Here is a 26,166-nt window from a genome sequence, read left to right as displayed (position 1 = left end):
GCTCGAGTGATTCTTTCATATTTCTGGGCTCCTTCCTGAATGCTCTACACATGTGACACAGCACTGGGCAGCGCAATCGTCTTTTGGCATTGATACATACAGTAGGCAATGTGTGGTGATGGCATTCATGTCTTTTAGGGATCTCACTCCCGCAGGCGTCAGTAGTGTGATTCATAGCTCATCTGATTGTTAGTCAAAAGAAGGAGAGAGCAAGGAGAGGGACAGTGACCACAGTTCCTCTGTGGCCTCAGATGTGCCAGTGAGCCTTCAGCTCCCTCTTTTTATGGTTGAAGGGAGAAATGATCTGAAAAAGGAAGTTTGTCTCTCTCTGCTTGAGCTCCAAGCAGTTAACCTGGCAGAGGTAGATGAGAGTGACAGTTTGGTTCTTCACAGTGATCAGAGGCGTCACAAAAGACATGGACGGTGCCAGAGCCGGGAAGCAGTCTCTTCATTTCTTGACATCAAGAGGTTGTACTGTCTGTGAATGTAATGACTCTGTAGAGGACAGGGAAGAGATTAGTCAAGAGCTTCAAATAGGAGACAGATAATTGTGTCCTCAGTTTGCTTTGGCAAGATCCTTTCCTTACTGAGCCAGAGATGTCATAGAGGTCAATGACCAATAGAGATAGATAGCCCCAAAACCTTAGCCAGTTTCCTCGGTCACCTGTCACCTGGCAGATCTCCTCCCGGACTCACAGAGGATTGTGAGGTAACAGTACATCCATTCAATAAAAGTTGTTGCCCAGTTCACTTCTTTTGAAAAAGATTGATACTATACAACAGTGATTCAAACTGCTGTATAAATTATTAATGAATTGCTAAATTACCGTAAGTAAGTAGGGGTTCGGTATGCTAAAAGTTGTCTATATCTGTTCCAAATGGCCACAGTGGAAGACATGGTGAAAAGCCTGCTGTCCTAGAGAAGGGTGAAAGGCAATGAATTCTGCAAATGAGAATAATGGTCCATACTTTTGGGCAAACTGGTGCGTGGATCATCAAACCTCTGCAACTGCGTAATTGGGCCTGGCATGGGAACCCGGCGTGTGCCTCTAAAAGTTTGAAACGTCAGTCTGTGGCCACTCTAACTGCTGATGATTGACTTGTTGGTCTGTGGAACCCCTGACTAAATCACTTTCTTTTCGACTCCATCCAAGCAGCCAGAGACATGTTATAAAATATGAGAAGAATGAAGAGGCAAGTAAAAAAAAAAACACATGTGCTGTTCAACAGCGATATTTAGCTGTGTATTGTGAATGTACATTTGTCCACAGCCCCCACTACAGAATAATGGCAACTACTTCAAAGACAAGAGCACAACTTTTGCAAGTATGTACACATTATTGTTGCAAATATTGCATCCAGCCACTGAGACCTTGAGGCATTTATGGTGCTGCAATCAGTTGAACATATGTCAAGTGAGGGAAGTAGTTGTGTGAAGAATGAATAAAGAGAGCTTTAGAGAGGAGTTCAAACCCTGCATACCTCTTCACCTGTGATTACTTGGCCAGTCTCTGCCTGAAGTGGGTGTGCTTGTAGTATTTGAAAAAAAAAAAAAAATCGTCAGACACAGAACCTCCAATTCTGATGCTAGAGAGGTTTGGGGAGGGCATCCCAGATGCTGGTAGATAATCCGACAAGCACTTTGTTTGAAGCACACTGATCTCTTATCAGTCCCATCTGTTTCTACTAATCGAAAACATCCAAAATGTCAACTGCTCAAGGCCTGGAGAAAGGCCTACAGGGTGGTGAATGTGAGAAGCCGTCAGAGGTAAAAACAAAGGGGACATGACATTTTTCTGTATTTTCATGAAGGTGGAGTTGTGTGTGACAGCACGGTTTGCAAGTTAACGATCAAAAGCTCACTGTCCATTGTCAGCGTAACATAGTTGTTGCATTCAGAGTCTTTGCTTGTGGCTATGGATTATATACACAGCATTAATATAACCACACAGTTATACTGCTGTCTTCAGTGTGTGTGCAGTTCAGATGACACTTCTGTGGAAGTGCAAGTTCATATTCTGTTGTTTGTAATCAGTGGTTTGTTGTAATAATGTAAGCTGTACCGAAGTTAAACAGATTTTAATGTGAAAGCTCAGTCTTGACCTTTGGAATAAAACTAAATAGTAATTGGAGGAAAAAGTAACAATTGAACAAACTTCAAAGCAGAGTTTGAGTTAAATAGTTAAGTTATGGAAGTTGTGTGAGTAAGTTAAACAAATCTAGACTAATTGAGCTGTGAGACAAAGCTTCGTGCACAGTATGTAATGCTGGTTTCCCCTACGTTGCCAATTGTTTACCTGAAATTCTACACTTTCACGGGCTGCCACTCCTCAGACTATCCAGTGATCAGTTAGATAATCTCCTGGTGTTGTCAGCGTGACAGTAGAAGGCCAAACCCTGAGGTGGCTGTGATAGATGATGGTGGTGGCCTCTGCACTGTTTATCAGACCTCATCCTTTTTACTGCCTGCATCTATCAGGCTCGCAGTAGTTAAATACTGAAGATAAAAGCATATCGCGCAGGGCCCATATAAAAACAGCCACTCCACTGATTTATTGGATTGTCCTCCAACAAAGATCTGTGATTCTCAGGGCCACAGTGCAATGACGACTGCCCCGCAACATGTCATGGATCCAGTGTTGTGTCGTATCACTGACAGCTCTATCCACACCGCCTCCTGGCAATAATTGTCACCTCCTTAATGGCTCTGTTTTTCTGCTTTGATGCATTTCCTCGTGTTGGTGAAACATGGAGCTACTTGGAAAATGGTGTTCTTTAGTCGGCTGGCTGATGTTGCACTAAAGGCTAGCCGGTGGCACATCTTGCTGTGCAGGTTTGCCGTAGCACAGGTGATTGTGCAGTGCTGCTGCTTTTTATTCACTCTTTGAAATTCAAGGCGTTTCTTGATTTAATAGGACTTGGGGAAACACATCTCCTGTGTCCTGCCCATGGCTAATCTGAAGCTGACAACACAATGGTTGTTTAAAATGTGTTGCCTGCAGTTCCTCTCTCTCTATTTGATTGACATTTAGAGATAGCAGAGGCTGATGGAAAGGGTCTGTTTGCCCACAGCGATGCAGGAGGAGGCTGGGGAGAGAGAAAGAGAGGGGAGAAGATAGACAGAGCGATAGAGAGCAAATGAGAGAGCAGAGCATCCTGAACTACGATAACCTTACGTCCTCTTCTGATGACACATGCTCCCATCTCTGACTGAGTTGATTATGGTGACAGCAGCCTTTGCTCATCTGATTCTAGCCTCCGCACCACATTCCTCTGATGAAGACACTAGGAAGGAAAAACAGTCTTTGTTGTTTGCTTTGGGAGCAATGCCTCCATGTAGCTTTGCTTTTACTGTGCCTCGCTGTAGAAGAGGGGTTTCTTTTTATCAGAAAGAAAAATCTCCTTTTGAAAATATCGAATGAAGGCTTTGATATTATATTAAAAAAAAAAAAAACTTAAACAGATTGAATTCTTTATTTTACAGTCCTGAATTATATATTACAGGTATAGAAAAGAAAAAACAAAATAAATAGACGTACAAAACAATTCAATACAACTCTCCCAACATTAACATGGATAGGAGCATTGGACTTCCATAAGCATCTAACACTTGTACAGCAGCAGTAGAGTGTTGAAGTCATACATTATACCCTCGCTCCACATTGTTTATCTTTAATATTATCAATATAACTTGCAGTAGTTTTTTTTCTGAAGCCAAATGGCTTCTGATTTCTGGAAAGTGAGAACTGTTAATCTCTGAGAAATGAGCAAACAACACTTTATTTATGGAAGTCTGAGAGGAAGTGTGCAGTCTGATTGGAGATAACTTTACCAGGCTGGTGATAGGGAGTCTGAGAAAAAGTGCTCTTTGGACTCACACTGAGATTTATGGCACTATAGTGAACTACGATAACCCGCTGTCACTTCATTTTTACTGTAATGTTTCACTTATCTGATTTTATAAATTCCTATGATGTAGCAGGTATTCAATGGTTAGATGCAGTGTTAAACAATGGTTACATGGAATGTTAATTATCTGTGTGGGCTCATGTATTGAATGCCAAGGCCTTAGCTAATGAATGGCTATAGTTAGAGTTTATGTTACTGACTAAATGTTGAATGAAACCATAGATAAAAAAGATGAAATATAACATTCTGTCGTCTGCATCTCTGGTAAGGGCTTGGACATCAGTTTTCTGAAAACATCTCACTGTGTGGTCGAGTGTCTATTCCTCTAACGCAGCTTAGTGGAACTTGTTGGCTCCATCGTAAGACTGGAATGTACTGTGTGTGTGATAATGTGCCTTTGTGTTGTGAATATTTGTGTGTGTGTGAGAGACAATGATTTTATTTTTTTATTTGACTGTTATTTATCCAGGATTGTCTCTGGAGATTGAAAATCCTGGCAAATATGGCCACACAGTATGTTACACAAACCAGTGTTCAGAGAGGAAAGGAAAGTAAGAAAAGATGGAAAAACAATAAAAGGTATTATAAGACTTTTATGGGGGTGGGGACATATATGCTGCGCACACTATGCTGTGTGCGTGCATATGACTGTTTGTGCACGCATGCATGTCTCAGTCTCAAGAGATTCTCCATAGCCACTGGCATTTTTCACATTGCATTGTGTTGTCTTATTTCATCTCTTACATGAGATCATGAAGGAAAAGCAGTGATTGAGGCTGTTGTCCATGTCTTTTGCATTTAGTGGAACATGATTCCTGCATGCATTTTTATTTGCATCTTATTGATCTTCTCATTCAGGAAATTTAACATACATGCTACAGTAGACACAGAGCTGATATATGACTGGAATCTTCCAGCCTGACCACAACCACCGCTGCCGTCACCACCGCTGCCACAGTCCCTCTAAGAAATAGATCACCTCCAAATATTGTGTTATGTAACCTTTAAACAACTGCAGATTTCTCTCTGTGCTTCTTGCTTGAGAGACACGGGACCGCAAGCGTGCCTGGAGGCCAGAAGCAGATGATGGTCTGTCAGTTTGCGGACCCATGGTCAGGCCATCATGATGACATTAACACTCCAAGAATGTCTGTAGCACTCACTCTCAACCATCTTTCCACCCTCAGCTCGAGCAATGTAGGCTAATTCTCCCCTGCAGAATGTCGATTGTTATGAGGGATTGCTTGTAGAGTATGTTTGTTAAACCACAGTGCTCATGCTTTAGGTAACCCCCTCTTTTTGTGGTGTATAGTATGTATACTATAGTGCATACAGTATAGGAAAGATTACAAATGAACCTTTGGGCTGAGTGAATTTTGACCGAATTCCTACTGTCACCAGTCAATTTTGATTCGGGGTGCAAACATCTATGCAGTTATGTATCATTTGGTGGCAACAACGTACTGTCAGATAGTTTTGACCATTCGAGCAATGCCGTGCAGCATTAGGGTGTGTAAGTGAGAGCAGATGAAAAGAGATTTTTCACGCATCACAGAAGTCCCTGTGGATCCGCTCATGACATGCACAAGAGCTTCAAATACTTTGAGGGGGTCGAGCTCATTTCCATTGGCTCAACTGCACCACCTGATTCCAGCCTCTCCTCCTCCTACTCCTCCTCCTCCTCCTCCTTTCTTTCTCTCAGTGACCTTTTTTGTGATAGCAGCCCTGATATGATGAGGGTTTCATGAAAGAAATATTTAGACAGATCACAAGCCTGAGCCCGTGCTTTGAAACCAGCGATGGTGGTGTTGACAGCAGCTACTGGAGTGCCTAATTAGGCTGCGGAGACTACACCTCTGTGAGGGCTTCTCTGATGCAACTTGGAAAGAACCCAGCCAATGCCACCACACTGTAACACTGCAAAGATAAAGCCTCTGATTAGTCTTTACACTGTGTCACTTACATCTCCTGCATGGATTTACATTCCGGATGTAATTGCCGTGTGCTTTGGCGAACAGTCGGGTGAAGCTGTTAAGCTGTTAGTACACTGATCTGAAACTTGAGGTTAGCAGAGGTGAAAGAACTGGGTTTGGCATATCCCTCATGTTTGATGTGCAGCTTGCTGAACATAAATCTAGGCCCTGAGTTCTGTCTTGATAAAATATCTGAGGCAGGAAAGTGGAATGGCTGTCGTCTGTAAAGCCAGCTTCCTGTATGGAGACTCGCTCTGCAGGGCTTGTATGAATTAAACATGGACCAGGGCCATTATAAATGACAGGGTCAGGACAGCCAAATAGGGATGTTTGAAAAACAATGCGACCAACAGAATCTATCATCTCTGCCAGCTCAGAGAAACTTTGTCAAGTAAGGCCAAGTCAGCAGCTCTAGTGAACATGGTAATACTGAAATAAACAGAGCCTCAGTCAAATGAGTGTGACACTAATGGCTGGAGAGGAGAGCAGTGACGTTGGTTGTGCACTGTGGTATTACTGTTGGTATGTTTTGAATGATAAACTGATAGAGACCACTTATTACCCTTCTATTAAGTTACACATGCATGTGCGAAAAAACTTCTAGGTCACTTACATTAGGTTCTCATTATATACAGTAGTTTAGGAGACACCTCTGAGGGTAAGTATGTGACGTTGTTATTATGTTTTTGGATCGTCTGTCTGTCTGTAAATATTGCAGTAACCCCTTTACAGAACTTCTTCAAATTTGGCACAAACATTCACTTGGACTCAAAGATGAAGTGATTAGAATTTGGTGGTCAGAAGTCAAAGGTCAAGGTCACAGCGACCTCACAAAACATGTTTTTGGCCATAACCCATGAAGCCATACACTAATTGTGACACAGTTTAACTAAACTGTAAATGTCTATTAGGATAAAATGTGTTGACATTATATATCCAAATGGTCAAAGGTCAGCTTCACTGTGACATCATAATGTTCTGCAAAAACACCTCTGACCATTATTCAATGCTGTTGCTCAGGAAGGGGAGATTGTGAACATATTTCCTGCAACTTGGCTGGTTGGTGGAGGCATCTTTCTGTGTTTACAATTAATCGATTAATGTCCACAATATTTTCACATTTGATTAATTGATTGATCATTCAGTCTATAAAATGTAAAAGTTTTTCAAATGTTTTGCTTTGTCTGACCAGCAGTCTATGGCTCTTATATATTATGTATTTTATATAATATATTAAATTTACCAGCAACAACAAAAGGTTCCTATTGAGTAACCTAGAACCAAAAAATTACAGGAGCAATTAAGTGATGATCAAAACTGATGCTGATTACTTTTGTGTCAATCAAGTAATTAATTTATTGTCTCATCATTTCAGCTGATATTTTCTTTTAATTCATTTTATTTACAGTTGAAATTCTTTGATCAGTTCTAATTATCTTGTCAAGCCAAAATGCTAAACATTATTTGTTTACAATGTTTCAAATGTGAGGATATAGTAATTTTTCATATATGATAGTAAAGTAAATATCTTTGGGTTTTGGACAGATGGTTGGATAAAACTAGAGCAATCAATTATGAAAATAATGGTTAGTTTCAAACCTTATTTTGTCGTATCTGTACATGACCTTTATTTTTTAAGTTAAAACGAGCTTATGCCCAAGGTGTTTCCAGTACATTATCTGTTTACGTGTTCTGTGACTAGTGAGACTTGCTCCTCTTTCCCTTAACAAATAATTTGTACTTGAGTATTTAATGGATTTTCAAACAAAGCCACACTGGCATTTCCCGACATCATTGACTGGCCACTAACAAAACCTCTCCTCAGGCACATTGTTTTTAATGTGAAGTGGTTTGTTTTCACACAGCTAGAAGTATGGAGAAGAAAAATAACAGCTTCATAGAAAAGTATATTTCATAATGATCAAAGAGATTATGATTGTAAAATCCTCCCATATTAATCACTGTCTATCAGTTGCTTTCATCTTCACTTTTCATCATTGCCTGTAATATTTCCTCTTAAGGCACTGGTTTGTCACATTTGTCTAGCCTCTCTGCTGATGATAGGGGTGACACTGGGTGCCAAGACTCTGGCAGCTCCATCCAAGTCCCTCGCTGGATAAAACTTGGACTGCCTGTTTGTTTCTGAGCTCTGTTATCTGGATCGGGAACAGACACTTTGATGAAGTGGACTCTTGAAAAACGGTGGAGGTTGACCAAAACACATCTGTCTCTCTTGTCATGAAAATAAACCAAAGAAGTATATAATTAACACACAGTTCAGGGTGATCCTTACTGAGCTGGGCCTAGCAGTAAACACTGTTGGTTTTGTTTAATTCAGCAAAAAATTACAGTAAAGTGAAAAAAAATATATTTATAAGATGCCACATCCCATACCAGTAATTCAGAGACATGTTCTTCATGTGAAGTTAACTGAGTTTCTTAATTTGATTGTTGATAAATGTACATAACACTAGTATTTTTCAGGCCTTCAGAAAAGTCAAGATTTATCTGTGGCTGTTGTTGGAGCAAGAGACACACATGCAAGGAAATACATTTTTAACAAAAATTATTTACACACACACAGCAGTTAGAGAGTCACTGTACAGTTGTGTTTGTGGCAATCTGGAGAATGTAAGTCCAATATTCACCGTTTCTTTTTTGTTGGTAATAAATGAAATATCTGCTCATCCTCCACTATGTTCAACAGTTATTCTCTAACTGTGTCAGTCTGCCGTTTGGTGCTGGGCAGGTAGTGTACAGTGCAGGGGTTTTTTTTAGAGCTTTTTCCTAAAAACAGAGGCCTGCTGTGCTGCTACCTCCATAATAAATGTTGTGAGAGCAGTAAGAGTGAAACAAATCAGTAAAGTTGTGGAGCAAACAACTAAAAGAATTAACTGAAACTTGCAATGAAGATCTGTAGTGCCGAGGTGAGCTACGAGGACACTGGCCAAGCTGAACCTTGTCCGAGCTGAGCTGTTGAGTGAATATTATATATTTTTTAAATATTTTTTTATATGGTTTTATATTTTTTTATTTTATAATTCACCAACTACTAAGAGCTCAGTTATAATCAGTTGTGTGATCTTTGTAAACTGAACTGGTTCTTTTCATCCCTTCACTTTGTCTACTCTGCTTTCGATGTCAGGCTTTTTCCCAGCCATAAATCCAGTCTCCTATAAAATGCCCTAAAAACCATCTAATTGTATATTGCTAACCAAACAGATTCCTCTGTTCATTACAGCACAGACACACAGCCCTGCTGGAAAGTTTCCCTTGTAGATTTGATCCTGAAGACAGAAGAAACATTGGTGGGGTGTCAGGGTGGCAGGGTAGCTTAGTCTTCAGAGATACCCTCCCAAAACTGAAGGGTCAAGGATCCGATCTGCACTCCTGCAAATGCAGGATCACCCACAACAGTTTCTAACGCAAGTTACAGAGATGACATAACGTATTTACAAAAGAAATGAAAAAATACAAATAATTTTCAGTTCCATTTAATTCTCCTTTTGGATCCTGATGAGTTAATGTCTGATCATCTGGGGTGATATTAAAACTACATGAACAACAGTTTTGAATACTGTAGGAAGATAGACTAGTGGTTTTAAATTGGTTAGGTGAACACATTCATGTCTTATTTATCTATATCTCATATAGATTATTCCTACAATACATTTCCTTTTCCACTGTATCGTGTATCACTCTGTGGGTGTCCTGCAGTGTTAGTATGACTATATCACTCAGATTCTTCCTTGTCAGATAGACTGTCGTCTAGTGTGGTCTGAAAGGTAAACAAGACCCAGGGGGGTCTGGGAGCTCCAGTCTGCATCCACTGCTCAGTGTCAGAGTCAAGTGTTGCCTAATGGAGCCTGTCAAAATCCCTGTAGCCTAAAACCACCTGCCTTGAGAGGCCTTGTGTGTAGATGTCAACTCACTATAGTAATACCCACTAGCCATGCAGCTAGACTCAATACTGTGCTGTCACACTTGATTTATACACCAAGTGGAGAGAAATAAATGCTACAATTAATCTTAATTAAGCCTTAGTAATCCTGACAGAACTCTATTAGCTGTGACTTGTGTGACCTCTAAATTGAAAATGCCTCTGTGTGGACCCAGTCAATATGGTAACAGGCCTGCCATAATGTAGATCTGAGATACAACTGTGTTGTAGTATTTTCATGTTTTTTTTTTTTTAAATGTTTCTTCAAACACATTTGATTTCCTGTCATGTACAGGGCTGTGCTTCTGTCTCAGTAGCTGGGGGAAGAGAATGGGAGGGAGCAACTGAATAGACTAATTACAGTGTTTACTATACCAACCAACATGACTGTAGTGTAGCACCACTCTACAGTAGTGTGTACTGTATATCAGTGTTGTTGTATATTGTATTGTACATTGTATGTATGTATGGAATTAGCTCATGAGACTGTTTACAGAGAGCTGTTTACCATCCTCCTCAAAATATAGAGCCACAATCCTCTGCTCCTGGTTTGCACTAAGCACTGGCCATTCATGCTGCAGACTCACTGCTGGTGGAGTGACTGAACCAGGCTCTCTCAGCTATTAGCCAATAGGAGCTGGAGAGCCACAGCAAGTGCAGGAAAGTAGTAGTAGTAGTAGTAGTGCCCAAAAAGTCTTGTGTTTGTCCCTTCAGAGTTTACCATTCCCTCTAAACGTTAATTGTATTTTCTTTTGTTTATCCTTTCTTTCTACAGGCTAGGTTAGCTGAGCATACAGCAGTGCTCTGAAGGACAGATAACACAATGTCAAAAACACACTCACAAACAGAATTCATAAACAACCAGACTGCAGGGTGTGTTGTATGGGTAACTATGGAAAGGTTATTGCACGGCCCTTAAGTCACAGCATAGTGTGTTTTGATTTTTAGGTGGTTTTGCAGATTATTCCATGAGATCAGTTTGCTTACAGTAAAGCACTCTTTTGGAGCGAGTTAAGTATGGACCAGAGTTCCAGAAATTAGATATAAGATTGCAATTTTCCAACGGGAGCTTTGTAGATAAATAAATGCCAGTGTTTATTACGTCTCTCAGTCAGGAAAGACCAACCAACCTTATCATATAAAATACAGTGGTGAATGTTGCTATTATATCCAGTAATGAACCTGAGAGCAGAACGGTGGACCGGATCTTAGGGCCTGAATGTGGAGGCAGAATCGTCTCTATAAAATTAGATCCCTGAATACAGAGAGGAAAACTTCAGTAATCTTCTTCCTACAGCTCATTCTATTCCTGTTTCTTTACAAGAAGTCTTTTGTTTATGGTTGTTTATGTGTTAATTTAATGTAAAATTCATTCTTATCAACACAGGGTATTTTTTCTCAGTATAAAAATAGGACAAAGCAGATATGATAATATATAATAGATATAATATGTAATATAATAATTAGACAGAGCAGTATGAAAAGTATTGTATTCTATATCTCTTGATCTGGTAACTGAATGAATTCGGTTTTATTTGAAATTATTACCAATTTAAGATTTAAACGGCAACTTGGGTTGCATTAAACAAGAATTATAGTTACCCACTGGCTAACTGAACAGAATAACAGCACAGTAGTAAATAGTATCATCTGCATAAAGATTTATGTCATCCTTAATCATCTCTTTTAGTAGATATTTTATGTATGCTGTAAACAAGACAGGATTGAGCAATTGTAAATTTACAACCTAGATTGCAGTTGAGCAAGGTTGTGGAGTGTGAGAGTGCTTAGCTGTGATTGCTTGTTTGAGGGAAAGAGGCGGTCCTTGAGATCGGTATGTTTGTTAGTCATGTGTTGGTCAAATCCTCGTGGGAGCTGTAGGTGTTGAATGTTGAAATCTCTAACGACATTTGAACAAAATGTTCCTTGACACTGAATGGTGTGAATATTCACTGAGCATGTGGGCAAATGTATCACTATAAAATCCTGGCACACAACAGCATCATCTTGGCGTCATTGTGACTATACACTACTTGTCTGACAATTGTTCTTTCTGGTAAAGATTGCAGTACATAAAAGGATGTGCTAGTTCTAGTTCTCAGGATTGGACAAAGATGAAATCTTGTCTCTTTGAGTTAAATCAAATGGATTTCTCAATGTATTTGCCAATGCGTTGCTCAATCAAGCACGCACAATGAAGAGCTGGAAAGCAACATGATTTCATCGGCTGTAGTCAAACTTTCATTTGATTAATGGATACTGACATTGACCTCTGGCTATTTTTTTGGTATGTGTAATAAATCCAGGTTGGATATACACTGAATATCTGTGTATATGCTCTGTACACCAGGGACTGTGTATGCTTTTTAAAAGCTTACCTTGGGTCATCCCAAGGTTTATGAAAGAAATCACATGATCTCAATGTCTCTACAGAGCACACCACACAGCAAGTGTTTCTCCTTCTTGGTGCAATGGAAACTCCATACAGCTTCTCTGCCAGTCATCATGGATCAGCAAAATATCCAGCCAAGGAAATTTGAAAATACTGAGTATGTTCTTCCCAGATGGTGTGCCTGCTGTATCAGCCAAACATGATGTGCATGTGCCCTCAGCTGCACATACATCCAAATATAAAATGCTCTCGTACACATGCAAATATAGCTACAGGCTTGGTTTGTCACACACACTCAGCCATGGTTACATGCTCATGCATCTATCCATGGGCATACGTTCCCTCAACAGACTTTATCTTTGGATTGCTGAGTGGAAGGCTTATCTGGCCGCTGAGGCCAAAATCAGAGTGCGTGTGTAGAGGAAGGAGCACTTTCCTAGTGCACCAGAGGAATAACAAGCCCTGCTGGGTTTTCTTGCCCAGCACAGATTAGATCAGAGCCAGGGCCTGATGGTTTGTTCTGTCTGAGAGCTCCAAGTCTTTGGCTTTTACCACTTGGACTACGTGGAGGCCCACTCCCCAGGGAACAGTCCAGTTGAGGCCAAGCGGAGTGGAGTGCTGCAGGGAAAGTCCAACACACATGGGTCTGAGCACCAGGAAGTACAGACAGGAAATGACCTGGGCCTTTGGAAGTCATTAAACCCTTAATCTGATACCACAGGGATAGGACACACTTCAGCAGCTCCCATCGCTGCTCCTGTGGATGTTTTATTCAGTTTTTCCAGTGAATTTTTCAGTTTGTAATTTTTGTGTTTTTGCTGCTAGAGGCCATATTGGCTTGATTTGATTTCTGATGATTTCTGATGATGGCCTAGCTAAATTATTAAAAGAAAAAGTGTTTTATCTTAAATATTTTAAAATCCAACATATTATGGCAAAGTTGGATAAAAATGATTTTGTCACAAAAATTCTTCCAACAGAGATATCATTATCATTAAGACAGTCAAATATTGATCAATTAGGAATTTTGAAAAGAGAAATCACAAAACACAATTATTCTTTTGTGATGTTTTCTATTTTTTTCTTTTGTCTTTTTACCTTTTGGTTGTTCTGTGTGTCAGCGATGTTATTAGTATCCTCTTTAAGTTGCTGTATGACACATCCCCCATGAACATCAACCTGGTAGGATAGTGAGAGGAACAGTGCAGTGCACGAGTCCGGCAAAAGGGGGTGTTTAAATTTTTTAACATGTGCCATTTTAGCGCTTTAATTATTGAACGCTGCCAGTGAGCCGTGAATAACTTGTGCATAATGCAGAGCCAGAGAAATGTTTCAGCACCATATATTCTGAGAAATTTGGCTCATGTTTGTAGTCAGTGTAGTGCTCATTACAGATTTCTGAAAGGAAAAAGGAAACAGTCAGGGGTTTGTTGCATGGCAGGATTCAAAAGTCAGCTAAATGTATGTCAACATGAAAACAAATTTATAGAGAAAATGGCCTGGACTTAAAACTTACTGACTTATTCATTAGGGCTCCTGTAGTTGGGTGAATACCTTTGTAAATGTATCACTGCTGATACAAAAGCATGACAGCACAGACTACAGACGACACAGAGGAGACTCCAGTCACCATCAATGTAGTTTGCCTCACCTTAGACCTACAGATACAAGCAAACACACTAACTGACTGTGATCCAACAGTGCTCATTGTTAGCTATATGCTTTTCTTGCTCACAGTATTTTTCTTCAGATATGATTATAACTTTAGTGCAGGTTGGGACAACTTCTCAAAACATCTGCACCCCTCATTCTCAATCACTATTTCAACAATAACATTTATCTCCTCCGGCTTTGCCTTTAAAGGGTAACAGGGATCTGCTGGTACAGAGTGTCTGTGCATGCACCCAGCTCTTATAAACATGACACGGGGTAATGTTCAGTGTATCCTGGGGCACACATGCCTTCTGTAAATTGAACCAAATCTCTTTTGCTCTAAACAAAAGAGGAGTTAGACAAAACTTAACATCCAGTAACAAAGGAAGGCAAATATTACAGTTTTCAAGGAATACAATTTTTGCTCTTTTATGCCTTAAATTACAATGATGAAATCCAGGGTTTCATGGTAAATTAAACACACGTCCTCTCACTGTGCCAACACTGAATCTCTGTTTAAACAACGTCAGTCAGTGAAGTCTCTATTACTAACAAAGCTCCGCATGTACAGATTAATCCAGTCAAACGCTTTCACTGAGCTGCTGCTAACTGATGCTGTTATATTTGTGTCAATTTCCATGACAATCCAGTGAACATATTTACAGGGTGAGCAAATGTCCAGCTGAGGGAAAGTGACTTGACACGTGAACATTAAGAAAACAAATAGGAAAACGTGGGGAGGATAACGTGCCTCGACAAATACAAGAAGTGTTTGCGTTGTCACCTCCATCAGTTTGGCATATTGGCACCGTTTCCTGTGCAGCACTTTGTGGGTGTTGGGCCTGGTAATGCTTAGACTGCATAAAATATGAATATGGGATAAATGCATTATCAAAAGAAGCAAGTTTGCTGTTTTTCTCTTAGCTACCAAAGTATACAGGCCCTCGCTCTTCCTTCCCCTTCTCAGGTTCTTCAGCACACCTGGAATTTCAGAGTTGATAGCTAGTTTTTCACTGCTGGGGTCAGGCTTTCACTTACCAATGTCATGATGTTTTATGTCATGCATCATACAGTGCATCTGCCTGGATCTCTGAGACTATAACAAGGTGTTAGTAATATTTCATCCCAGTCTTATGAGGAAAATAATTCATAGCATTTGAAATTCAGCTGTGTTGAAACTTAATTTATAGTACATATTGTACTTGGCAGAGGCCCGCGAGTGGCAAGGATCATGTACGAATTTTCCCTGATGTTTACAATGCTCAGGCTTAACCAAATGACAAGTGTAAGCTGTTAGAGAGGTTTCTCATTTTTGTCAGTTTACTTAAGACAGCCTTTCCTCCATTAAATGACGTCAAACAGCCACTGGGAAGACAAAATAGGGCTTTTTAAAGACTGTTGCCGTCTACACAACTGTCCTCACACTGTTCTTAATGGGAGATTTGAAGTCCCTCCTACTCAGCTGATGAAGGGGGAAAAGTGAAGGGGTGGAGATGGTTGATATTCTTAAATTAAGAGCTAAAAATGTTGCCTTAAAAGTCTCTGTTTAGGCTATCAACTTTGTAGGTGTTTCTCATAAAATGTTATTGATAGAGGAGGGAACAAGAGTGGAGAGTTTGGAAATGGAGGCCTGAAACTGCCTGTTTCCTCTTGAGGGACCACACACTTTATGGATAACTTCCTCCTGGTCTCTGGTCCAAGAACGGCCTGATGTGTGCCGGCGCCATAGTCTGTGATGGCAACCAGGATAAACGGTACAAACGGCGGGGGATGCATGGCAGCTTAAAAGCCTCTGTCCCAAATAAAAGTTATAAAGAAACAGAAAGGGAGAGGGGCTGTCAGAATCTAAAGATGAAGACCAGCCATGTGAGATGGAAGCTTATTGGACAAAGCTGGGATGAGGCTGAGCCTGCTGCTGCCGCTTTCTTGGGGACAGGAAGTCTGCTGTGGTGTCCTGTCTTCTCTCTGCCTCTCCTTCTGTTTAGGTGCCAGTTTGCCTGTCTGCTGTCTTTGTCTGTCTGCTTTTTTTGAGTGCCAAATCTTCATAGGTCAGCCAACATCAAGCTGAACTCTCATTCTTCCCTTTTCATCGCAGAGCAAAGTCATGTTTTACAGTAAATCACCTGACAAGTTATTCAGAAAAACTGACTTTTATGAAGCTCTGCTAAAGTTTGAAGGATTTGGCCTGGGGAGAGGAAAGTTGACTTGCATGCTTCACTGAAAGCCCACAGCTGTTGGCTGATTCTGAGTGGTACCCTAAATTGTTCCGTAGGTTTTCATCCTTGATGATTGTTTGCGTCTGGCATTTGAAAGACCAATAGCATGTACTTCAGATTCCTCTGTGTATGAAGTCCTCCCTAAGCAGCCAGACACATTCTCTAATAGCATATTTACACACCAGGAGAAAAAAGTGGCCAGCCAGCCTAGGCAGTGTCACTAAATTATTACTTACAGCTTGGAATCTGACCTTTTCTCCCCTGATACTGATTTGAATACATAAACTCAGGGTATCTGCCAATACCAGTGCTCTCTTTTTCCCAAGTTCAAAATATGTAAACCTCATTGCCTGAAATTTATGAGGATAATTCATATGTACGGTAACACTAGGCTGCAACATCAAAAGGCATCACCTGTCAACTAGAAATGGAGACATTCATGCACCATGCATTGTGCTTTAGCCTTGAGAAAAAAATTTCACCTGCAGTAATAGTTTGGCCTCTTGGAGGCAGCAGAAACAGGCTGTGAATACAACATATTGATGTATCATCATCTTTTAAGTCGATATGGTGAACTTGTTAGGAAACTATTGCTTATATACACATCCAGCAGACACAGAGCAATATTATCTTTCATTTAGAGTCGTCTTTGTGTCCACCTGATGTGTGTTAGTCTAATATTCACTCTCCTTTTAGCTCTGTTTTTGGTCGCCATCATCTCCTGAGCCAAATATCTGGTGTTCAGCTGCTAAATGCTCCACTGTGTTCACAAGTTAGTCGCTAACTTTGACTGTGAGTTTTTCATATGTTTTAAACTGATCTGAGACAACAGTAGTGCAGTCCATTGTGAGTATAGAAACATTGATTAGAAATAAGCTTCCTGAGGGTAGAAAACATGTTCATCTTTTCCCTTTTTTTTCTTTGCAAACCAAAATTAACTTTCAAAACAATGTAGCTCCTCGATAGTGAGTGTGTTATATTTCTTAAGCAGTTAAAACATTTTGTTCATGAAATAAACCGTCAGTCCTCATTGTCTGCGCCACTCTTCTGGGTTGAGCTTGTTAAACATACAATAAAACAAATTTGGCCATGCAGTGCTTCATGATGACCTGTGGACAAAAACCACACCGGGTCAGTTTTTGGTAACAGTAGCTAACCCTGAATAGCATCGTCAGCAATTGTGGTGTCACAGTAAAGGCCTACTAAGCCTCATACAATGCCTTTATTGTGACGCACAAGCAGGGAGAAATGATTAGAAGCAGCTTTACTACTTTACTGAGTTGGCTGCTAGTCATGACTTAATGAATGTAAGTGGCAGCAAAAGCCATGATGTACATGTATGGTCAATACAGAATCGTCTCAGTGAGGACAGTTTTAGTTGGGTATTTTATTTCCATATGTCCACCCCTAGTGCACTGAGAATTTTGTTTGATATTGAATATTGATATGATATATTAATATATAAATATGATACCGTGAAGCATCATTAGGCTAAAGGTCACATTTCCTAATTTCAACAGGGAACTAGGGAAAATTCCTTTAGAAATTTACATTAGTGTGTTCAACACATTTCAAAAAAATCTATCAGTCACATTTTGTTGCTAAAAAGTGAAAATGCCGGTCTCCAAAATGTCAGTTTCTGGAGGCCTGACAAAGCAGGCTTGTTTTTAGCCTGACAGTCATGCATTTTTGAGTTCATCCAGTTGGCTTGGAAAGAGTTTCATCAGCACAAGTGTTATGGGATTTAGTCATCCCATAAAGGTCCTTATGATCCTCCAGCTGAAGAAAATCAACAAAACTGGGGTTGCACAGTTTCTCCCAGCAGTGATGATTCCTTTTGAGGGTTGTTCCAGGCAATTAGTTCTTTAAACACACAGAACAAGGCAGAAGTATGTTGCAGTCAATAAGATGTTTGATTGTTGTTTGTGATTATGCTTTTGGAAAAGGTTGTCCATTACCCTCATCCTTTTTCCCGACTGGAAAGATGCCGTGAAGCACTTTACCCATGACCCCCTGTTTCCCTGACAAGTGAATAGAGCCTAAGGATCTGTTTCTGGGCCTGAGCTCCCGACAACATTCCTCATGTTTAGGAAAACATGTAAACTGACGTCAAAAAAATAAAAGTGAGCAGTCAGCTCACTTGGCTTTTCTCGCATGGCCCAGATGCCCATATGAAAGCTGACTTTTGTGTGCTGGACAACTCTCATACAAGGTGGACGGCCGGTGTTTTTCCTGGCATGTCTTGAACAAACACAGACCAATTACACTAGGCTGCCTGGTGTGTCAAACCATGATCTACGGTTTTATTTTGCATTATTTGAGAAGGCTTAGGAAGTAAATCTGTACTCTGCAGAACAAGAGAGACCGAGATATAGTATAATACAAGTTCCTGCAGTTTTCCTGGGTTAGCATAAATCCCAGGTTCAAGCAGACATCTAGTGCTGAAGACAAGCGCTACGTCCCATGCCAGCTAACTGCCACATGGTCTGAGCAAGCTGCGGTGGCAGAACAGCTCAGAAAACTTTGATCTGAAATGTTCAAAACTCATACATGCAACTTTCCTAATTCCCCTGAATATATATGCAATAAAATGTGTCGCTCCTTCCCCACTCAAACCTTGGAATTGCATTATTCATCTGAGGCAGTGTTTCAACTTTCTCTCTCTCTCTGCCCGCAGTGCTCCCACCCACACCAGTGAATTAAGTACTCGTCTTCTAATTCAATCCCAATATTCTTCTCTATCGTTCTCCAAAAACTGAGCCCCCTTAGTGCGCACATATTCTGTGTATATGTGTATGATGGACACACAAGAAGCTATTTTACCTCAGCATTATACCAGTGAGTTTAGGCAGATTAAGGTTATCTGATGACTTTTGTCCATAACAACTACATAATTGTGTATTATACTATACATAGTGCCGGAGGATCCATTATTGGAAATATCACACTGTAAAACTACTCCAGTACAAGTGAGAGTTTCACTTTTATATATAATCTTATTGGATCAGTATTACCAATGCAGTAATACATAAACCCACTGTACTGCCTGACTTGGTAAAAGTGGGGCTTATTTGAAGTATTTTGCAAACTGTTGGGTAGTTTAACTATAAGAGTGCATCAAATTTAATGAACATGTCGTGTTTTTGTATGTGATTTTTTATTTTATAAGAGAACTAGTTACTGTAGCTTTCAGACAAATGTAGTGGAGTAGTGCAATGTAATGGAGTAGAAGTATAAAATAGCTTGAAATGGAACATAGTACAAACATACCTTGTTACATTCCACCACTGACTATATACATGTGTTACATATGCAGCCAATTTTTATCTAACATAATATAGTAACTACCATCAATATTATAGACATTCACCTGAAGCAGCTTTGTGTATATTTCACTCATTTGTTTAGTTGTTCAATAACATTTTCTATAAAAATATTTTAAATAGAAGTCAGTCACATGTAGCCTGTTACATGCAGATCTAGAGCTGCTAAAATAATGTATTTGCAAAATGTCCCGCTGGTTAAATGTAATTTCAGAGGAAATCTTGAGGTGGTGACACTTGTTCTGCCATGAAAATGGGCAACAAACAAAATTATGATATCAGAACCAAAACGGCTGTTGGCAGTTGGGGTATGAACTTATTTTTACTGGCATCAGCTTGCAAAAAAATGCTTCTGCTAAACCTCAGTGTGTGTGTGTGTGTGTGTGTGTGTTTGGCTGTTTTCATCTGTATATGCATGTGTCGTATACTGACTCCAGTACTGTTGTGACAATTTATAACCCATATTATAGATACAGTATGTTACAGCCTGACATGTCTAGAGAGTCAGCAGTGCTGTTTACCAACAAGCACAGAGGGAAGGTGGCAGTCAGAGCTTGTCCTCATATACAGCAAACTGTAGAGAACTGTAAGCAGTGGATTACGAAAGCCAAAGATATTCAGTTTACTGTATAATAAAACAAGGAGAAGCAAATCTTGTCTGTTTGAGAAGCTGGGACTATCAAATGTTTGGCAGGTCGGCTTGAAAAAGGACTAATTGATTATCAAAATTGTTGCCAGCAAGTCTTCAATTGATTTATGTCTCAGTTGTTACAGCTGTAGATAACACATTTTTGTATTTCTCATCAGTTTTGACATAAGCATTTTATGTCAGTATATATAGGCTTTACAAAATTGTATCCAGACTTTTAAATCCTTTAGCTCTCTTGTGCCTTTGACTCCCTGGATTGTACATGATTTCAAGTGGAATACTGAGGAACAGATCGGCAGATGTTAAAATCATTGACCCAGACTCATGCATAATGCAGTTGGCTCTGCTGTAGGTTCCTGGTCCATTTTCGCTCTGATTGTGTAATACAACATAGCACAACATCAGGTCAGATGCATGTTTCTACAGAAAAAGGAAGCTTTTTGATTCCTCAGGTTCCCAGCAGAGGAGATCTCTGTTCTGTGGGCACTCATGCAACACATGGGCAGATAAATGACTGTGTCAGGAGGTGTATGCACATACAGTTTTGTGTATATGATGGCGGATGGCATTTGTGTGTGTGTGTGTTTGTGTGTGTGTGTGTGTGTGTGTGTGGAGATGGGTGTCCACAGCACCTCAGTGGAAACTTGGCCATGAGCCGACCGCTGCCCATGAGGGCTGGTAAACAAACTGCAGTGGATCTCACTCTGTGAACACAAGTGCCAAACACAATGTAAACTTGTTTCCATCACTCCATTCAGCTACTCACTCCTCTTTTTTCTTTCCCTTCCTTAGCCCTTCAAATCTGAATCACACTGTGTTTAATGTATAATTTATATAATAATGTTTAGGAAGTCTAGCATTTGATAGCTCAGTCTGCTCTTTGTGTCTTATTACACTTCTTGTTAAAGTGTGATCAAACAGACAACTACTGTAGTTATATGTATGACTATACAAAGGTATTTACAACCAGATTTGCCTGAAGTGTAAATCCAGTGAGAGGTATATCATCAGTTCATTTTCATGTTGATATGACGAGAGAATAGGGGTCTGCGGGGTGAAGTGGTTTAGTAGTAAACAACTGTGTAGGAAACCAGCCTTTGGACATTCACGCTTCCTGAGTGTACATCAGATCTGTCGTCTGCAGCCCCAGAGGCCAGCACAGGTTTGAGCGAGGTCACAGCAGATGACCGCCCTCCATGCAACATCCAAACCAGATGTCTGATGAATTGCTTCTCATAAAAGATTCCTCTTTTACAATGGAGCGTGGCATTGCCAAATAGGGTAAGTCTGTTACGTGTGCATTCTCAAGTCATTAAAATTCTTCCGGGTAATTCAGAATGGCCTCCAGACATGTGTGTAGAGACAACTGAAAGAAAATTTCGCAATGATCTTGTCCTAAGATGCCGGGTGTAGTAGCTGCTGAGGACTGAAGTGGTTCATCTTCATCTAAAACACATTACGTTTGAACCAGAAAGTGATGCAGTCCACAGGGGGAAGATGCAGGTTATGACGAGTTTCATTCTTCCTGGCCATTGACAGTTCACAGGAAAACAAGGCCAGCTGCTGGCTTTCACTTTTGACAGCACGGGTGTTCTTCCAGCTATTCCACATTTGGCTTAACTGCAGTTTTTCTCCTGTTTTCCAGCCTATAATCTGAGTCATTTTATATTACATTACCATTCACATTTATAGTTATTTTCCACAACCTTTTTGCTCCTCACATGGTGGATTTGCCCCTGAAATGTAAAAAGGGACCAACAATGTCACAACATGAGTGCACCACCATGTCCTACAAGTGAAAGCTTGTATATCCATATTTTCTGCCTAACTTAAACTCCTCTCCCTTTTGTCTTGCTCATATCTGCAGTTTGTGAGGAGGGAATGTTTCTGTTCCTGTCACTGTGAAATAAACCACACAGATGAAGGTGTACTGTTTCAACTCTCCCCAAAGAAAAGTCACCTATGTGCTCTGATAGGGTGAAAAAACAGATGTTGCTGAAGAAATCTGCATGCATTTGGAGCCAGCAGCTGTCCTGTGTGATCCACTGCATTGAAAGGACTGTCTGGCACTCAGTGAGCATGTGCTGAGAGATGATGGACAGGACCTGGCCTCCTCTTGCTCCTATCGCTCCCTGTTAGCGCTTCTTCTCCCCTGCTTCTCGCTAATCACAACTGACAAGGGATACACAGGACTCTGTCTACACCAGTGGATAGAAAGAGTCGTGCAAACCTGTCTCAGTCTAGGGGAATAAGCACAGGTACAGATAGGGTTGAGCATCGCAGCATCGCAGCAATGAGTCCTGCTAAATGTGCTGCTTTTCTGTTTAGAAAGCTGCAGGATTTTCATGAATTAATGAAGGACGTGGGGCTGCAAAAACAAGAGCATGGCATGACAGAGCCTTTTAAAAGACAAGGCTCTGTCTTCATTTAGATGCTGTGAGAAGACCAGATGTTGAAAAGCTTCAGGGTTATATGTAGAGGATGAAGGTGTGCGTGTGTGTTTGAGAGAGAGCGAGAGAGAGAGATAGAAAGAGAGAAAGAGAGAAAGCAAAGTTGCAGAGTTGAAAAAGAGGCAGAGAGAGGCAGTTTGTGCGTCAGCTTATTTGAATGTGCATCAGCAAACGTGAGTGAGATAACATGTGCCTGCTTAGCTGTAGATGTCTATATATTTGCATATGGTGCAAGTATCCACCTTATGTGCGAGGGTGAGATCCCATGAGAGCATTACATGCACATCTGAGGGAACACACGTGTGCCTCCTGAACTGTGAACACACGTACTTATGCACACAGAAGGTCCTCGTGCTGAAACATTGATGAAGAGCTTCCACTGTGATGCAACACATCATCAGTGACACTTAAAGTAGGATGAATATTTCAATGAGCAGGTGGAGTGGGGACATCAGGAGTCAAGCTGGAGGGCAACCACAGGACTATGCTGGGAATTTGACTGCAAAACAAATTGCCTGCAGAGCTCCCATTTGGCTCATCAGCATCTAGACACTTCTCCTCAATTAAAAATGAATTCATGTGAAGACATTTTGAAGCCCTCAGCTTGGCTTGGTAACCTTACAGAAATGTTACACCAAAACCACAAATCATGCACAAAAAAAAAAATGCACAAACTGAGATAAAGCATGGAGTGAAATGTTTATTCCAGTCAGGGAGAAACTTACTAGGAAAATATAGGTCAGCTTCATTATATAGAATAGAATTTGTTACAGCTTAAACAAAAAATAAAACTAAGAATAAATTCAAATTCAAAATTTTGATGAGAGCAAAAATCTAAACATAAGTCAGATCTAGAGAGGACAACGCCTGCTGGGCTGGCTGAGGAAGGAATTAGGGGTTTCACTGCTGCTGCAATATCTTGCTCCCTGTGTGGAGTCGGAACTCGGGGGTGTGAATTAGCTGAGGACTCACGGCTGGTTGGAGAGCTGGTGACAAACACTCCGGATTTGTCCCTCCAACAAGCCGAGCAATAACCTGCCGGACTCTCACTCAAACATCTTAAATTCCTCAGCAGCGTTTATCCTCGAAAGTAACGGGAGCCTCTGCGGTTTCAGGAGAGATCGGGAAGTGGCCGGACAAAGGACACAGAGAGCACGGTTCATCGCGGAACGTTCACGGATGTTTTGCAAAGACTGCTGCTGCTGCTGCACGGACCGGGCCGTGGAGCCACAAAGCGAAGAGAATGACAGCAGAAGTCAAAGAGTCGGCGCGCCACAAAGGAGGGCAAAGCAGGACGCGTGTGTGCAGAGAGGCAAATGCCCTAGATCTGTGTAATATCTGAGCTACTCTGTCAGTCGGGCTCTCTTCATGCTGTTTCGGGCAACAGTGTCTCAAATCGCACCTGGAAAAACAAAGAGAAATCGTTCAGTGGCAGCACATCTCCATGCGTAAATGGAGACGCATCTGTGCGTATTCGCTGTGCTTTCTCTTTATGCCTACAATAAATGATGTTTGTTTTGTCACTAACTCACGTCCCACGACCACACTGGTATAGATGCATTATAGACTTCCTCATACTTCATATCTGCCATGAGTGATGGCGATGACTGCAGAAACTGACAGTACCTGTGCGCAGAGCAGCACTCATGAAAAAAGCTTCAGCGCACTGGATCGCAATGGTTATGTGAAAACATGTGTCATCCCACTGTGCCGTGACCGAGACTACGAGTCGTGGGTGAGGCTAATGTTCACAAAAATATGGAGTTCCCAGAGACTCCGGAGTGCGGTGTGTGTGGGGTCGCTTTCGGTTTTTCTCGCTCTGCTGGTCAAATGTGCAGACTGGAGAGCTGAAGCCAGCAGCAGCAGCAGCAGCAGCAGCAGCGCTGACAACAGACTCTCGCATTCACCGTCTCCCTTTCACTTCGTTACAGGCTGCGCGGCGGAGCTGTTACAAACTTGCTGGAGTGTGGTTTCACCATTGTTTACCCTCGTATGTGCCTTCTTTTGGGTCGGTGTGTACTTAATCCGCTGTGGGGTTCTAATCCAGACCGCCCTATCCCTCCTAACCGTGTGCCACCTGGGCGAAGCAGCGGCGTGGTCTCTCCTGGACGGGACAGATGAGCAGCTGTTTTCATTCACGACAGCGGCAGTGGTCGTGCTCGTCTGCGTGGCCACCGGCGCACTCATGGTAGCACGGCTTAATCAGGGCATATCTGTGATCGTTTTCATCAGCATAATCAGGACTATTTCACTCTTCTCCCTGCACAAAGTCAGGGCTACGTGGAGACCGTACGTAGCGTACCTGGTTGGAGTGCTGGGCATCCTGCTGGCGAGGTATGCTGACAAGCTCCTTCCCAACCAAGGGAGACACAAGGAGGGCTGCACCCCCGTGACTGGAGCCAGGGAAGAGATCCCTGTATTTAAAAGGCGCAGGAGGTCCAGTTCTGTGATAGCGTCAGACATGGCACACAGTCAGTCCAACAGTAAGTCACATCGCCGGACCTCTCTGCCATGCATCCAGAGGGACCAGGTAAGAAGTTTCTGTCCCATTCAACTTCTCTATTTCTGGCTTGTTTTCTTCTTTCAATTACGAGTTTAATGTTTGAGGCGAAGAGAAGAAGGAGAGAGAGTGCAGTGCTAATAAAATGAGGATTGTTGGACTATTAGAATATTCAGTATTATTTTTGGATTATTATTATCATTATATTATTAATATTATTACTGTTAAACAGTGTTATGAATATTGAAGGCTACAAAGCTTTTAAAAATGTCCTGTAGGTGATATGTATGGTGAGTCACCTACACAACATCATCATTATTATTACTATTATTATTATTATTATTATTATTATTATTATTATTATTATTGTGTGTTTACACGTGGTGATTGTTTTTTAGGTTGCAGTGTGCATATTACACTCTGCTTGGTTGTGCTTTGATCTTGATCAGTTGTTATTGCTCTGATTTGCACAGATCATTTTTGGACTGATATCTGAACCAATTTGCAGCCACTGGCAGGAAAATATGCAAATTATAACAATTTACAATATTTTTTTTCCAATTTATCATTCACATTAACATTGTTTATCTAATGCCTCAAGATTTTTTTTTTTTAATAAAAAATGATACTCTTTCAAGTGAATGGGAAAGTGGTCTCAGACTTTTGGACCCCACTCTATGTTCTCTTCTTCTAAAATGATCAGTAAAGCCAAATTATTCCCTCAGAAAACCTCATATCCATCATAGCAAGGTGATCTTTTTATTATACAGTATAGATGCAAATGCAACTGTCTTCTGTCAAGAACCAAATTAGGTATTTTGGTGCTAAATGGATGCTATTTTAGAAACAGTGCTTTCAAGTGCTGATGAGAAAGGGAAGCTGAGGATACGATGACAGTGATTCATCTCATCTCTAGTTATTTATGTCAAACATTTACCCCAGATGATCTCTGAGCCTCTGCCACAAAACTGACAAATGCATTTTTATCTTTCTGTCTTGGGCTTTAATGCCACTTGTTCCACATCGCTCATCTGGGCTTGTTGTTCCTTGAACCCCAGGAATTTAGCAGCTCTGGCTTTTAAACCTCCTCTGATACTGCTACACATGCATACCTGTGTTAAGAGGAGATGGGAGGCTTCACTCAACCAAACTCATCTCAGC

General features: G+C 40.9%; 1 protein-coding gene across 3 annotated transcripts in view; it reads left to right on the top strand.

Annotated features, from left to right (window-relative positions):
- Window positions 1-23,391: 23,391 nt before the first annotated feature.
- Window positions 23,392-26,166, top strand: part of LOC139631251 (cGMP-inhibited 3',5'-cyclic phosphodiesterase 3A-like) — a 71,992-nt gene continuing 69,217 nt past the window's right edge. For all 3 annotated transcript variants that reach the window (XR_011693339.1, XM_071495320.1, XM_071495306.1), the window contains exon 1: window positions 23,392-25,035. Coding sequence is in view for 2 of the 3 variants with exons in the window: in XM_071495320.1 (XP_071351421.1) it covers window positions 24,103-25,035 (933 nt within the window). In the remaining variant the exon portion in view is untranslated. The remainder of the gene's footprint in view (window positions 25,036-26,166) is intronic.

Source organism: Trachinotus anak, unplaced genomic scaffold (assembly GCF_046630095.1).
Source record: "Trachinotus anak isolate AG129_WGS33_773 ecotype Australia unplaced genomic scaffold, CSIRO_AGI_Tana_v1 ptg000002l, whole genome shotgun sequence".
Lineage (NCBI taxonomy): Eukaryota > Metazoa > Chordata > Actinopteri > Carangiformes > Carangidae > Trachinotus > Trachinotus anak.
The sequence above is the reverse complement of the archived record's forward strand: the minus strand, read 5'-3'. Positions and strand labels throughout refer to the sequence as shown.